The sequence below is a fragment of the Otolemur garnettii genome, unplaced genomic scaffold (assembly GCF_000181295.1).
Source record: "Otolemur garnettii isolate 467f Iridium unplaced genomic scaffold, OtoGar3 scaffold00051, whole genome shotgun sequence".
Classification (NCBI taxonomy): Eukaryota; Metazoa; Chordata; class Mammalia; order Primates; family Galagidae; genus Otolemur; species Otolemur garnettii.
In genome coordinates, this window is record NW_003852446.1 from 1,424,901 (window position 1) to 1,441,188 (window position 16,288).

General features: G+C 41.1%; 1 protein-coding gene across 1 annotated transcript in view; it reads left to right on the top strand.

Moving 5' to 3' along the window:
* Nucleotides 1-16,288, top strand: part of ZRSR2 (zinc finger CCCH-type, RNA binding motif and serine/arginine rich 2) — a 29,413-nt gene that overhangs the window by 12,048 nt on the left and 1,077 nt on the right. Inside the window, exons 6-10 of the mRNA XM_003791866.3 lie at nt 4,155-4,193; nt 5,082-5,200; nt 10,335-10,548; nt 13,105-13,160; nt 13,922-14,031. Coding sequence (XP_003791914.1) covers nt 4,155-4,193; nt 5,082-5,200; nt 10,335-10,548; nt 13,105-13,160; nt 13,922-14,031 — 538 coding nt within the window. The remainder of the gene's footprint in view (nt 1-4,154; nt 4,194-5,081; nt 5,201-10,334; nt 10,549-13,104; nt 13,161-13,921; nt 14,032-16,288) is intronic.

Below are 16,288 nucleotides of genomic sequence, written 5' to 3' on the forward strand. Positions count from 1 at the left end.
GGCTGAGGTGGGTGGATTGCCTGAGCTCAAGCGTCTGAGACCAGCCTGAGCAAGAGTTAGACCCCATCTCTACTAGCTGGGCACTGTGGCAAGCACCTGTAGTCCCAGCTACTCAGGAGGCTGAGGCAAGAGGATCACTTGAGCCCAGGAGTTTTAGATTGCTGTGAGCTGTAATGCCACAACACTCTACCCAGGGTGACAGAGTGAGACTATCTCCAAAAACAAAATAATACTTTGTTTGGTTTCCATATTTATCTAGTTCATAAGAGATCTAATTTCTTATGATACATCAGCAAGAATTAGTAGATTTAAAGAAATCAGAAACTCAAATATTGAAGAATTAGGAAATACATTTTATTAAATCTTTTTAAATCTTGACTTCCTTTCTAACTTGGGCTATAAAGGTAATTGTAGCTAACAAAGTTATTTACTAAGAAAAAAAATCTGTAAGGTATATGGATATGTCTTCTCTATCTTCCAGGATTCTTCTTAAAATATTGATTTGTTACATTTTTCTGCTATTTCTTAATAGTATATTTATTTCAAAGCTATCATCTCTCATCTTTTCTCAGCTGATTCATCAGGAGGTATCTTTTCTGTAATATTCCTAAATTTGAATGGCATAACATTAGGTAGTTAATTACTTTTGGGGAAAAGTGCATGTGTTTACATCCTAGTCATGACAGGGTAGAAACAGCCTCTACAACCTTTGTTTTCTGAGTCTCAGACCATCAGTCAATTTCAATGCTGATTTTAGACACCCTTTGCTTTTCTTCCTTGCTTCTTTCTTTCTCTTTCTCTCTTTTTTTTTTGAGACAGAGTCTCACTTTGTCACCCTGGGTAGAGTGTTGTGGCATCATAGCTCACAGCAACGTCAAACTGTTGTGCTCAGGTGGTGCCTGTGGCTCAGTGGGTAGGATGCCAGCGCCATATACCGAGGGTGGTGGGTTCGAACGTGACCCCGGCCAAACTGCAACAAAAAAAATAGCTGGGCATTGTGGTAGGTGCCTGTAGTCCCAGCTACTTGGAAGGCTGAGATAAGAGGATCTCTTAAGCTCAGCAGTTGGAGGTTGCTATGAGTTGTGACGCCATGGCACTCTACTGAGGGTGATAAAGTGAGACTCTGTCTCTAAAAAACAAAAAAAACAAAAAACTGTTGTGCTCAAGTGATCCTCTTGCCTCAACCTCCCATGTAGCAGGGACTACACGTACCCACCATGACACCCAGCTAATTTTTTCTATTTTCAGTAGTGATGGGGGTCTCACTCTTGCTCAGGGTGGTCTTGAACTCTTGAGCTCAGGCAATCCACCCACCTCGGCTTCCCAGAGTGCTAGGATTATAGGTATGAGCCACCATACCCAGCTGGTGTGGCTTTTCAAATGAGGCAAGATCATACTAGCTTTTTAAAGATCAGAAAAATTGTTTGGAGCTTGTCATTTTTTGTTTGTTTGTTTGTTTTTTGAGACAGAGTCTCACTATCTTGCCCTGGGTACAGTACTGTGGTGTTACAGCTCACATCAACCTCAACTCCTAGGCTTCAGTGAATCTCTTGCCTCAGCCTCCCAAGTAGCTGGGACTACAGGTGCCAGCCACATATGGCTATTTTTGGCTGTAGTTATCATTGTTTAGCTGGCCTGGGGCCGGGCTCGAACCCGCCAGCTCCAGTGTATGTGGCCGGCGCCCTAATCACTGAGCTAAGGGTGCTGAGCCAAAGCTTGTCATTTTTTATAGAGAGGAATCAAATCCCATTCTAAGAGTAGAGTGTTCAACTGAGGTCTTTTAGGATTTAGGTAAAAGCTAACACTTCTTTTAAATGCTTTTGGTTCAAAAGAAATCTGGTGAGACATTAAGGAGAAATGGGTAAAATAAAATAGTTTAAGCATATATGAAGGAATGTACAATATGTGTTTTTGCTATGTGCTAGCCACTTCTATAGTAGACAGACATAGAACAGTGAAAAACACAGTCCCTGCTCTCTTTGAGTTATCTTATTAGATAGGAGTGTCAGGCAGTAAGTAAGCAAAAAGAGATCATTTAAAATGTTATAATATATTAAGTGTTCCAAAGAAATAAAGCAGATACTCTAAGTGATAGAGTAATACAGATAGAGAAGTACCTTTTTCGATTGTCTAGTCAAGGAAATCTCTGAGGAACTGATATTTGAGTTGACACCTGAGTGCAAAGATCTCAGGGAGAAGAGGCCTGAAGCCCAGAGGCTAAAAGAAGGCCAGAGTCCCTGAAACAGAGACTGAAGGAGAGGGATAGGAGGAGGCTGGGGCAGGGCCAGGGTTGGGGGGTAGTGTTAGATCATACAGGGGCTCCTGCATTTGAAGGAGGAGTTTGGATTTTATGTTGCATGTCATGGGAAGCCACTGAAGGTTGTTTTATGTTTTCTGTCTTTTTTTTATATATTGAATATTCTCCTATTCTTTCTTTCTTTATTTTTTGCAGTTTTTGGTCGGGGCTAGGTTCAAACCCGCCACCTCCAGCATATGGGGCCAGTGCCCTACTCCTTTGAGCCACAGGCACCACCCCCGTTTTTTGTCTTTTTTTTTTGAGGCAAAGTCTCACTTTCTTGCCCAGGCTAGAGGGCCATGGCATCAACCTAGCTCACAGCAGCCCCAAGCTCCTGAGTTCAAGCGATCTTCCTCCCTTAGCCTCCCAAGTGGCTGGGACTATAGGTACCTACCATGATGCCCAGCTAATTTTTTTCTATTCTTAATAGAGACAGAGTCTCGCTCTTGCTTAGGCTGGTCTCAAACTCCTAAGCTCAAGAGAGATTCATCTGCCTTGTCCTCTCAAAAGTGCTGGGATTACAGGCATGAGCCACTGCCTGACCCATTGAAGGGTTTTTAAGACCCGAGTGACCTCATCTTATTCATAGCTTTACTTTTTTATTTGTTTGTTTGTTTAGAGACAGGGTTGCCCAGGCTAGAGTGTAGTGGCGTCATCATCGTACGATGCTCACTGCAAACACAAACTCCTGAACTCAAGTGATCCTTCTGCCTCAGCCTCCTGAGTAGCTTCAGGCAGTAACTACAGGCACACTACCATGCCTGGCTAATTTTTCTATATTTTGTAGAGACAAAATATAGAGACTGTTGTTGCTCAGGCTGGTCTCCTGCCCTGAAGTGATCCTCCTACCTTGGCCTCCAAAAATGCTAGGATTGTGGGCATAAGCCGCCATGTTCCCCTATATCTTAACCCTTAACAGATCAATTCTAACTTTTCTATATAGAAGGGGGAGCAGTGGCCAAGGAGGCCAGAGCAGAAATACTGTGACTAGTCAGAGGCCGTGGTTCTGGGCAGGAGATGATAGTGGTTTGGATGAGGGTAGTGCTTCATGATGAAAAGTCATGGATTGGGGGTACGTCAAGGCAGACTTAGTGGGATTCTAGCTAGTAGATTGGGAGGGATGAGAAGGGAAGGGGGATTCAAATCATACTTTCAGGTTTTTAGATTGAACAGACAGACAAATGGCAGCACTATTTAATGAGAGGGGTGTTTGGGTGGGTCAGGACAGGGGAGGGTTTTGAGCACATTAAGTTACTGAGGATTCTGCATGGCAAGGTAGAGTTATCAAGTAAGCAGCCAGACATATGAGTCTTATGTAATGCTTTAAGGACCTGGGGGAAAAGAAGTCTGTGGAACATAATTTAAAACTTGTTCAAATGCCAATTAGAAACTTACTGGGGTATTGCAGAACTTCCTTTGCTTTATTGAAAAGTTTGAAATTTCTCCTAAATGCTAATTGCTACCAGTCATGTCATATTTAGCTTCTGTTAAATGTTTTGATGTTGCAGCTAGCATTGTGTTTTATATTCATGAGTCCCTGCTCTTAAAACTCAGAATGTGGTAATACATGTATGCTCATCTATGCTAAATATTACCATTAATGAAATTATTATAAGATTGTTTTAAGTATTCTCCAATGTGATTTATTAAATGTTCTATTTGAATAGAAAGTCTCAGCTACATATTCTTTGAAAGCTTTTCAGCAGATCTATGCTTAGAAGGAAAACTAGAACCTGAAGCGTGCACTCACATATGTGTATGTTTTGACTGTTACACGTGGGATTCTTAACCATAGAAACCATTGTGACTTAACCTGACTCTTAGGTTTTCATTAGTCTTATGTTTGCACCATTTGTAGGAAGCTGTGCAGAAGATGCTGGATCAGGCTGAAAATGAGGTATTTTCAAAACCTTTCATTAAGAATTTGAGACCAATTATTGTTCCTTTAGAAACAACTTTTCCCAATAATGCTAGTTTTGTGATAGGCTATTTAGTTCATGTCTGCATATCTGGAACCATTTCTGTGGCTCTTATTTATTTATTTATTTATTTTTGAGACAGAGTCTCTGTCACCTGGAATATAGTGACATCAGAGCTCACTGAAACATTGAAATCCTGGGCTTAATTAAGCAATCCTCCTGCCTCAGCCTTCTGAGGAGCTGGGACTACAGGGTGTGCTCTACCACACTTGGCTAATTTTTCCCATTTTTGGTAGAGACAGGGTCTTGCTTTTGCTCAGGCTGGTCTCCAACTCCTAATTCCAAGCAATCCTCCTACCTCGGCCTCCCAGATTACAAGCGTCAAACACGGTGCCCAGCCTGTGGCTCCTCTATTTATGCAACAACAATAACAAAAGTTTATTGAAGAACAGAAACAAATGGTGTGGACCCCCATGGACTACTTGTCTGGAGCCCTTACAGTGTGTGTCAGCAACGTCACAAACCCCAATGGACGGTTTACCTTGATTCAGAGTAACTTCTATTTCTGTCTGTGGTGGTTCCCTAATAAGTCTTCGGACCCTTTACAGAATGGTTGGAGACCTGCTGACTGCCCTAGTAGCAGTAGTGATGCCAAATAAAGGAAAGTGACTGGGAGCCAAGAGAGAAATAGAGCTCATGTCCCAGGATAGTTGTTTCTAAAGTCATTATTGCCTATTACAACTAAAATGTTTATATTCTTAAATGAAACTGTTTTACTTTTCAGAAAAAGATTGTAATACATTTTGAAACAGTTAGTCTTTCATAGGTTTTTACACTACCAGTAAAGGTATGGTTATTTTCAACAGTTGGAAAATGGTGCTACATGGCAAAACCCAGAACCACCCATGGATTTAAGGATAATGGAGAAGGATCGAGCTAATTGCCCATTCTACAGTAAAACAGGAGCTTGCAGATTTGGAGATAGGTAACTGACTTTGTTTTATCATGTCAGAATGAAGTGACTCAAAATGTTGAGGTCTTTAAGTTTTCCTTTTGGGCTTTAGTTTGGAATGTTTGTCATCAGGCATCTGCTGTGTTTGTGGTGCTTCTCCATTTCCCCAGCTGGTCTCCTCTGCTTCTGCCATCCTTGTTTCCTCCATCCCCGTCCCCTGAGTGTGCTTAGTCTAGTTCTCTTCCTTTGCATTCCACGGCTTCAGGAAGACCTTTTGCTGAAGTCTTCTTCCTGTGCTTGCGTGAGTCCACGGTGGCTAACTGAGATGGGAAGTAATATATTTAGAGAGACTGGAGCAGCCTGGCTTTCTTTTTTGAATCTCACACATTGTACCCAAAACAGGCTTTTAAAACTTGGCATGTGTAAAGAGATATCTGTGAAAGACAGGATCCCAGTGAGTAGAGGAAAAGCACTTTAATTCCCATTGTCAGAGTGTGCAGAATCAGGAACACGCTCCCGGGTTCAAAATCTGCCTTCAATGGATGCCACTCGGGGAAAGTTGATTCGGCTCTGTGTATCTTAATTCTCTCTTTTTTTTTTTTTGAGACAGTCTCAAGCTGTCGTCCTGGGTAGAGTGCTGTGACATCACAGCTCACAGCAACCTCCAACTCCTGGGCTCAAGCGAGTCTCCTGCCTCTGCCTCCCAAGTAGCTGGGACCACAGGCACCCACCACAACGCCTGGCTATTTTTTGGTTGCAGCCATCATTGTTGTTTTGGCGGGCCTGGGGTGGATTCAAACCCGTCACCTTAGGTGTATGTGGCTGGTGCCTTAGCCACTTGAGCCACAGGCACCGATCCAATTTTCTCATTGGAAACCTTGTGTTGATCTCTTTAGTCACCTAACAAATATTTGAACACCTAATATATATACCAGGTAATGGTGATTTTTATAACATGGTTTGTTCATGAATGAATGACTTAAAGTAGGTAAATAATTCCTAAATGAATCCATCTGAAGCAAAAGCTAATTGTCACTGCATATTCTGCAGAAGAGAAGACCTAATCATAATCGTAATATCCGATTAATCCTAAAAAGCGATATGAATAAGAAAATTCATATGTATTTAATGAAAAACCATATGGCGTCTGTCAGGTTTATTTTATTCACAAAATTATCCATGCTGTGAGTTTTTTCCCTTCCTTGAAAATATAGTCTTCTTTTTTTAATTTAAGCCTTCACGCTATTTTTTTTTTTTGAGACAGAGTCTCACTCTGTCACCCTGAGTAGAGTGCTATGGTGTCATAGCTCACAGCAACCTCAAACTCTTGGGCTCAGGTAATCCTCCTGCCTTAGCCTCCCTAGTAGCAGGCCTGCCACACACCTGCCCAGCTGGTTTTTCTATTTTAGTAGAGACAGGGTCTTGCACTTTCTCAGGCTGGTCTAGAACTCCTGGGCTCAGGCAGTCCCCCTGCCTCAGTCTCCCAAAGTACTAGGATTACAGGTGTGAGTCACTGGCCTCATACTATTTCTTTGTTTTTAAAGAACAGTGTTTCTCAACTCTGGCTTCACATTAGAATCATCTAGAAAGCTTAAAAGAGAATTATGTCCCACCTCAAATTGAATAAATGAGAATGTCAGGGACTTCAGCAGTCTTAGTTTTGAAATGTCTTCAGGTGTTTCTAATGTGCCCTAGTATTGAGAGCCACTAATGTGGAGTATTTATCTCCTTTTGTATTTTGTAGCTTGGATTGTAGATGCCCAGAGTATCTGTGAAAGGATTTGCAGGACCTGGTAACTAGTAGAAAGTATCCTTTTGAGGAACTGGGAACTAAGGGAAGGAAGGAGATTTTATTTCCTTTGGCACCTGAAGTGCTTCTTAAATGTTTTTTTTTTAATCTCAGTAAGAAGCAGTAATTAACTGATTGGTGTAAAACACTCACCACCAAACAAAAATGTACCAGGAACTACCTTTCAGGGACAACTGAGACTCAGTGTCATTTTGCATTTCCCTGGATAGTCGAACCAAATTGCATTTAAGTTTTTCCAGCTGTGGATCCCTCATGTACGCTATGTGTCTAACATTTCCTTGAAATGTAATACTTGTGGTAGCCTGATTCTTAATTCTTCTTCTGTTGGGCATAAGAGAGTGAAGGGGAAAAGTTCTAACCTGTCTTAAGAACTTGGACAGGCACTTCCTTGAGGGAAGAGGAATGGCCCATCAGGCTCTCAGGCTCTCAGTCTCTATCTCCAAGAGTCATTTCAAGGAAATAAGGACAGTGGCCAAATTAGTTCAGGACTGTTTCTTACTGTTTTGCCAGGCATTTGAACTTTCGCCATCACAACTATATCATACTATGAGAGCAATTGGGGTAGTTTCATTATTCAAGTGGTAAGTTATGACATAAGATTCTGTGAAATTAGCAGTTAGGAAATCCATCACCACCCCTTCAGACAAGTGTGCGGTTCTGTTCCCCTTCTATGGAGAGTCTTGGTGACTTGTTCTAGATGATACAGCTATGCTGTTCTCTTGTTAAAAGTTTCTCAAGTCATTAGAGAAACACTCCATAACATAGGCATTTCCTTAGTTGTTTATCTTTGTAGTTAATATAGAGTTCAATTCTAGAGCCTTTCTGGAATTAGTATTTCTTGGAATCACAGCTTTGAGGAAAGTTATACTCCCCCCCCCAAAAAAAAATCATAATTACCAATGGAAAGTAAAACTTCTTTGTCTGAGTATCTGTTTATATCTCACCTACTTCTAAAAGTGACCTGAAGAAGGCAAACAAGCTACTGCATTAAATAAAATAGAAGAAATTGAAAGCAAGCGAAGGAAGAGAAAGTGAGTTATTGTGAATGTGCAATTCTTTCGACTCTGAATTTTAATACATTCCATGCAGATAACAAGCTATATTTCTTCTCAAAAAGTGAGTGATATCTCTGGAAAGACAAAAGATTTTCCTGGCACTATATTTTAAAGATTTCTCCCATAGAACATTGTATAAAGACATTAAATAGGAAGATGGATAATAATTTCGATTGATGTTTTGTAACAGTCACACGTGTAACTTTCCTGAGAATGTTTTGAACAATGACCTTGTATAAATGATTGTGGCCTGTTAGCATGCAATATGGGGATTCTATGTAGAACAAAAGTAGTGAGTACCAGGAGTGCTCCCTCGAGAAGAGGATGAAGAGAAGGAGTCAGTTAGCTATATTGCAGGGGGGTTTTGGATACCTGCACAATTTATTGGCCATCCTTAATCGACTCTAAGGTAAAATCTATGTGTTTTTGTAGCAGTCTGATTTGCTTCAAGTATTAGAGTAATGAGTAACTAGTATGTCTAGATCAGTGGCTCCCAAACACAGCAAATCTTCAGAACTAGGTAGGGAACTACTTTGAGAATATGGGTTCCCACCCCTTGAGGTCTGGTCTCAGGTAGTTTGGGGCAAGACTGGAAAGCCTCAGTTCTTCTCAGGTAATTCTGAGACCCACACAGTCTTGGTACTACAGTTTTAGACTGCCTAACCTTAAATATCATTTCTTTTAGCTGACTCTTCAGTAGAAGCTGTAGGGCTGGCCTTTTGTATACACTCAAATCATAAGGATGATCTCCAGGCCAAGTGGGGTTTTTCCCTAGACAGGGGCATGGGCTCTGTTCCCAAACTGACAAATGCTCATTTGATGCACTGGGAGCCAGGGCCAAGTTCATTCACATCTAAGAATCCTTTGAGCAGAATTTTAACCTCCATAACTTGGTCATTTTATTCTGTGTCTGCTTCATATTTGTAAAGTTTTGGTTTGCTGGCTAATATTGCCAGCCAGATTGAATCCTCACTCTTTATTGGTAGTAGGGAAGATGGAGCTAATTACAAGCTCTCTAACTGAATAATCTAAGAGTTTATTTGGAAAATACAGAATTTCACATTAACGGACATGGAACATTTCTCAGCTGGCCACGATATATGCTGGCATTCCATATGCATGATCTTAATGGGTGCTTATCTGTATATTATAGACACGGAAAGTGAGTATGATTAAACATTTAGTCATTTCAGGGCCACGTTTTTTTTTTTTTTTTCCAACACATGCCCTATTCTCAAACTTTCTTTCTCCCTAAGTTCTGTGGATTTTTTTTCTTAAAAAAATTGTCTTACCAATTTTTACCTAGAAACCTAACCATGAAAATTCATTTATTTGCAACCTTGAACTGTATATATTTTTTCTCATCTTATTTTAGGAGAAGGAAATAAATAAGAAAATAAACTCATACAAAGGATTTTTGAAACATTACCCAGGTACAACCTGGTCAGGTTAGCCTAGGTCCAGATTATACAATGAAAAGAAAACTGTTCTTAATAATGGTTATCAACCTTCATTAAATAACCAACTAAAGGATATGTATTATACCCTATGACGAAGAGGCACCAGATGGTAGGCTAATGCAGATTTCTTGGATCCATCTCTTCCCAGCCTGACTTGGGAAAGTGTGCTTTCTCAAGGCCTCAGCTTCCTTCTTTGCAAAGTGGGGGAAATACCAGCACCAACTGTCCTAACAAACAGGTTACAAGGATTAGAGGGAAAAAAATGTAAAAATGCCATGAAAACTATAAAATGCTATATGTAGATGAGACTGAAATACTCCACTAACTGGAAATTCTTAGATGACCGTATTCTCTAAGAATGTGAGTTCATTGAAGATCGTACAGAACCAGGATCGACTGGATTCTTACTTCTCGTCTTCCTCTCAGGAGTCCCATGTGTGGCATCTTTGTGTCTTCCCACCATACCCTATCATGCCAGTGGACCTTTCTTTTCCCTATGGTTTAGCATATAAACTAGAAAATGGTCAACTATTTTAAATCGCACACAAACTTTATGGACACTCTGTATAAGGCTTCTTGAACTTCATTCAAAGGCAACTGAATGACATGAGCTTAGAAATCATTCTCAACTTGACATTTTAATGACAACCAATATATTGGTCAGTCTTAAAACAGTTTTCTTAAGTGCTGGAAACTTGGCATCTGAATGGGATTTTTTTATCTTATGGTTAAGTTAAAACAGCTAAGTTACTTGAGTCTTTATCTCAAAGTTTAAAGCAAATCTTTTATGTGTAATTTTTAACTATTCGACTAGTGTATTTAAGGTTTTCTTTCATATGCAGGTGTTCACGTAAACATAATTTTCCAACATCAAGTCCCACCCTTCTTATTAAAAGCATGTTTACAACATTTGGAATGGAACAGTGCAGGAGAGACGACTATGACCCCGATGCAAGCCTGGAGTACAGTGAAGAGGAAACTTACCAGCAGTTCCTAGATTTCTATGATGATGTGCTCCCCGAGTTTAAGAATGTGGGGAAAGTCATTCAGTTCAAGGTGGGCATGTGCATGGAGGAGGGGACTGGTTTGCTTCACCCTTCAGTACTCAGTGGCATGAGAGACCCAGGCCATAGGCCACCTGGGTGGTACCTTGTGCAGTGGCCAAGTCGGGCAATCGGGCACTCACAAATGTGACTTCGCTCTCTCTCCCTTTCCATACCCCCAACCCTATTGGCAATGTCATGGATACCACACAAAATCATAAACGTGGATTAGTATGGTATTTCCTGAATGCTAGGGTCTAGAAATCAGGGGTCCTCAAACTACGGCCCGCGGGCCACATGCGGCCTGCCGAGGACATTTATCCAGACTGCCAGGTGTTTTTGCCACCGCTGCCTGTCCTGCTTAGCAGCTGACTCGTCCTGGGCCCACAGTCTGGCCCTCCAATGATCTGAGGGACAGTGAACTGGCCCCCTGTTTAAAAAGTTTGAGGACCCCTGGATTGAAAAGGAGCTTTGATTTGTTTGGTACCTTTGGGTTCCAGCTCTTTCACATCAAATGAATTCTCTATAGCGGGTCCTCTGCACGTAGCCATCTAAGCCTTTACTTAGAAGCTGCATGTGATGGATGGTGCGCTCTTTCCTTCTTCTGTAGAAGGCATCTCACCTGGAGCTGTGGTGTACACACTGTGACAACTCCACTCACTGAGTCTGTTGATATGCCGTGCCTGCTTGCTGTGTTCACCCACGGTGCACGTTCTTTCTTCTGGAGCTACACAAGAACATCAATCTAGATTCTTTTTTTTTAAACCTTATTTTTATTTGTTGGATACTTTCAGTACTGAACATTGTAGCCCCAAAACCATGGTTTGTGATGCAGCATACTGGGTTAAAAAGGCATTCAGATGACACATACTTATCTTAAAATATTCCATAAGGTAGGAAGGGTAAAGCCACGTGTAATCCCTGCTGTTCCCAGGACCCATTAATTGAAGCTTAACATAGTGAAGCTTCTTACCTTGTCTATGATTTCATCAGATCTGAACCTGAATGACTGTATGCTAGGGCAGAGAAAATGTCCCATAATTTGGGAAAAGACAGGAGTAAATCTGTGGGGTTTTTTTCTGCTAGTTAGAAATGACAGTGTGGAGTTAGAACACCCAAGAAACAGAGCTACTCATGAAACTCAAGGCGAAACTTTCAGCAACCAAATTCAAGGTTTTAAAAAATTCTTTCTCAATTTCTTTCCCTCTCAACCTTTTTTCTCTGTGACATGTGCCTTCCTGTCTTTGCACTACTCAGCACGAGCAATAGCCACTGCGTGGAAATGCCCAGCCACACCTACACAATCCAGGTTGGCGGCGCTGGCCGAGGAGGCAGTGCGGTTTGACCAGCCCTGTGCTCTGAAACCCGACACTTTGCCTCTTCGCCCCTTTTCCTTATCCTAAAAATGAAGGGGCTGGATCACATCAGGGGTTTTCTTCATAGAGTCCAGGATTGTCCTGCTTCTGCGAAGGGGTAGCATCATAGCACAGCTGCTTTCAAAACTTCAGACTAGGATGGAAATGGCACTGTCACCTGCAGCAAGCTGCATACACTAACCGCAAACGAATTTGTATGGAAGCCCATCGGCCAAGCTCGTGCTGGTCACACTGGCAGTCACACCGGAAAGCTAGTCAGTAGATTTAGTAGGAAAATTGTCAGAACATCACATTCATTGTGAAAAATTAATGAGTCTTTGGGAACCACTGGATTAAATGATCTCTAAGATCCCCTGCACGCTGACATGGACTCGTGAGGCCTTTTATTCTTCGTTCTGAGGATGTGACAGAAACTCTCATTGAGTATGGATCCTGCCCCCCTCTTAGGTACTCTAATAACAATACTCTGGAAGAAATTCATAAAAGTATAGGTGCATTTCAAAGATAAAAGCTAAACACTGGTATGAATATTTGAGGACCTTTTTATATACTGTCGTATAAAAACAAATTGGGTTTGTCTTTTCTGAATGTTACTTATCAATACATGTATGTTTCTTTGCATATGTGTACCTAAATATGTGTACACCCATTATACACACATTTCTATGCAGGATACGTCTATGTTTGGTGTATGCATGTAATACATGCGTCTATGCCTGTATGTGTGTCCAGATTTGCATCTGTAGGTCTCTGTCTGTGTATGTGCACATACGTTTGTGTTCGGGATGGTGCTCACCTGTGTAAGGGAGGGGAGTGAAGACTAGGATGGAAGTGCTTCGACTGGGTCTTTAATGTTTTACCTATTTATACATTGTCAGTCACAAATAGAAAATGCTAGCGTTAAATCCATTATATATATGGATCGATATTCTCTGTATTTTCATGCAGCGTGAAACATTTCATATTTGTGAGGAAAAAAGCAGACCTGGGTCGATACAGATGAGATGATTCAGGCTTCAGTCCTGCGTGCAGAAGTATGCCTCTAATAGATGTGAGGGTGGGCTAGTACCCCTAGTTTGGAATCTATGATTGATGACTACTTTGGAGAGTGTTGGCCTAGACAGAGTGCATGTGATAGCCGACTGATTACTTCTCCTGAGTCTTTGATGACAGCATTCTTCATTGCTCCTTAGGTCAGCTGCAACTTGGAGCCTCACCTGAGGGGCAACGTGTATGTTCAGTACCAGACGTAAGTAGGCTGGACAGGAACATCTTCCTATTATGTCACAGCATGGCTTTTTTTTTTTCTGTTGATGTCTGGAATTTTTCCCCTGAATATATAGCTTTCATATGTGTGGTATTTTGAAAAAATGTAAATATGAAGAGAAATATAGAAGGGATTTGAAAATAGTGCACTCGTATCCCATTCTTTTTACCTTTACATAGTTTTGAGTCTTTTACAGTAGGGTTATATTCTTACTCATATAATTTTGATAATTAAAACCCAAATTGAAAAGGGTTAGAAGATATAAAAGTCTAAATTGAAAGAACCAGAGATGAAAGCCCCCAGAGATTAAACCCTCGTGCGTATCCGAGCTGCTAAGAGAGCAGTTACTGAATCATTTCTGCTCGTCGTGCCCTTGGCCTAAGCTGTACCATGGCTAATGGGTTAACCGTTGTAGTAAGAATAGCAATCCTGGCTGAGAAAGAATAGCCTCTAACGATGGTAGACACTTCTGTATTTGTAATGGTCCAATCTTTTAGACTAAGAAGCTTTGACTCAAACTAATTTCCACACATCACATCTCCTCAGAGAGTTAGTAAAAGGGGTTCCTAAATAAACCGTGAGATCTGGGAGCTTGAATAAAATGAGGTGGTACAAAAACACTGAACTTGGTGGTCCTACAATAAATTAATAAAAGGGTTAGTTCCTGATTTCTATTAATAATAGGGTTAACCGACACATTAGGAAGTTACTACAAAGTGCATCCTTTGATTTTTGGTTTACAGGGAAGAAGAATGCCAAACCGCCTTTTCTCTGTTTAATGGACGATGGTATGCAGGCCGACAGCTTCAATGCGAATTCTGCCCAGTGACCCGGTGGAAAATGGCGATTTGTGGTAAAATAATGTGATTGTTTTTCCCCGATTGTTCCCCGATTGTTCCACTGTTTAGATAAAGGGATATTCTTCAAGAAAAAGCAGTCGTTTAAAGGAAGGTATAAAGCATAGCTTTTGCCTCACACAGAAGATGAACAGAGATCTTTATATAAAGAACACCACCGTTTAGATCTGTTAACCGACTTTGTGGGTCACTTTATGGATGAGTGACTGAGGTCACGACACATCGGTGACAGAGTCAGGGCTAGAATTCCAGTCTTTCGATGCTCAGTCCTAGACTCTGGGTCTGACAGTCCAGGAAGCCTGAGAAGTGGCATCTATAGGAAGCCCAATTTTCCTCCTTGCGGTTTCAGAGGTGTTTTCTAGGCCTGGGCTCTCCTCACTTGAGCTCTGTTTGTTTCTTTCTGCCTTTATTTCTAATGAATTTTCTGTCATCATTGCCACCTACCTTACCTTATCTATAACACTTCCTACCTTACTTGAAATGCATGCTTCTGTGCAGTAGAGGCTGACCATAGGCGTTGGACCAGTTAAGTGTGCAGTTCAAGTCAGACTGAATCATTGGACAGTGCAGTCAAATCAGGAAATGACTCAGTCCTGCGCAGAGTGGCCAGCAGCATTGGCGGCCCGCTTAGTTCCTGATTTCTGTCACTGGGCTTAGCCAAACTGTTGTGGAAGTTCCCTAGGTGGAAAAAAGATGAACCTCTAAATGCCTCAGTGGAGCACTTAGCCTTTACTTGTGTTTTTTTCCCCCTCTGGGCTTATCTGCTTAAAAAATTATTAAAAAATACATAATTTATAAACTCTTTGGCAGCCATGTTTTCATGGATGTTGTCAGTTTAAAAGATTTTAGGATTCCTACTTAGAAAAATCAGAAGAACTATTATACCTTAGGGTTAAACTTGGAGGATGAGGGAGGAGAGGGAGTCATTTTCTCCATAAAGGCAGTTGCTTTTGTCAGTTCCTGTCAGTGTGATTTCGGGGAGGTGCTTCTGAGTATGACTTTGACTTCCTCAAAGTGGGACACTATTTCTTTTCTTTTCGCGGTTTTTGGCCAGGGCTGGGTTTGAATGCACCACCTCCGGCATATGGGGCCAGCGCCCTACTCCTTTGAGCCACAGGCACCGCCCCTTTTTTTTTTTTTTTTTTGAGACATGCTGTGACATGGCTAAGAGTGCCAGGGCCTCAGCTTAGCTCACAGCAACCTCAAACTCCTGGGTTCAAGCCATTCTCTTGCCTCAGCCCCCTGTTTAGCTGGGGCTGCCATACCCAGCTAATTTTTCTATTTTTAGTAGAGATAGCATCCCACTTTGCTGAGGCTGGTCTTGAACTCCTGATTTCAAGCGATCCACCCACCTCCACCTTCCAGAGTTTGAGGATTATAGGCGTGAGCCCCTGCACCTGCACCTCATTTTTTTTTTAAAGAAAATAACAGCTTTGTTAACTTCTTTAGCAGCTAATGAGCATCTATACATATCATTATTGGCTATTTGTATATCCTCTTTAGAGAGATGTCTATTCAGATCATTTGCCCAGTTCTTAAATTGTCTTTTTATTGCATCATGAGACTTCTTGATATAGTATGTGCTGCATACAAGGACCTCATGACAGGCCGAGTGTGGTGGCTCGTGCCTATAATCCCAGCACTCTGGGAGGCTGAAGCAGGTAGATTGCTTGAGCTCAGGAGTTCAAGAGTAGCTTGACCAAGAGTGAGACCCTGTCTCTACTAAAAAACAGAAAAAAAAAAAATCTCATGACAAACAAGACCTGCAAATATTTTCTCCTTTTGTGGGTTGTCTTGTCACTTTCTGTCCTTTGTAGCACAAGGTTTAAATTCCGATGAAGTCCTATTTACCTTTTTGTTTTATTTTGCTTGTGCTTTTGGTATCATCTAGGATGCCATTGCTTAGCCCAGTGTCATGAAAATTTACTTCTGTTTTCTTCAGAGTTAGAGTTTCATCTCATACATTTAGGTCTCTGATCCAGTTGGAGTTAATTTTTGGCTATAGGATGTGGTATGGAGGTATTTTACTTTTAACTGTTGTACATATTTGGGGAACTTTTTTTGAAAAAGAGTTTGAAAACCCTAAAAGATCTCAAAGTTATTGAATTAGATTTCACCTTTGATAAGAATCTTCCTTATTAAAAGCACTTGGTAAATTTAAGGCATTAGGCCAATGTTTATCATCTTATTCAAAAAGTATAAAGAAAATAACAGGTTTTTCCACCTATAATGGGCCTTCTGTTTTGACCATTG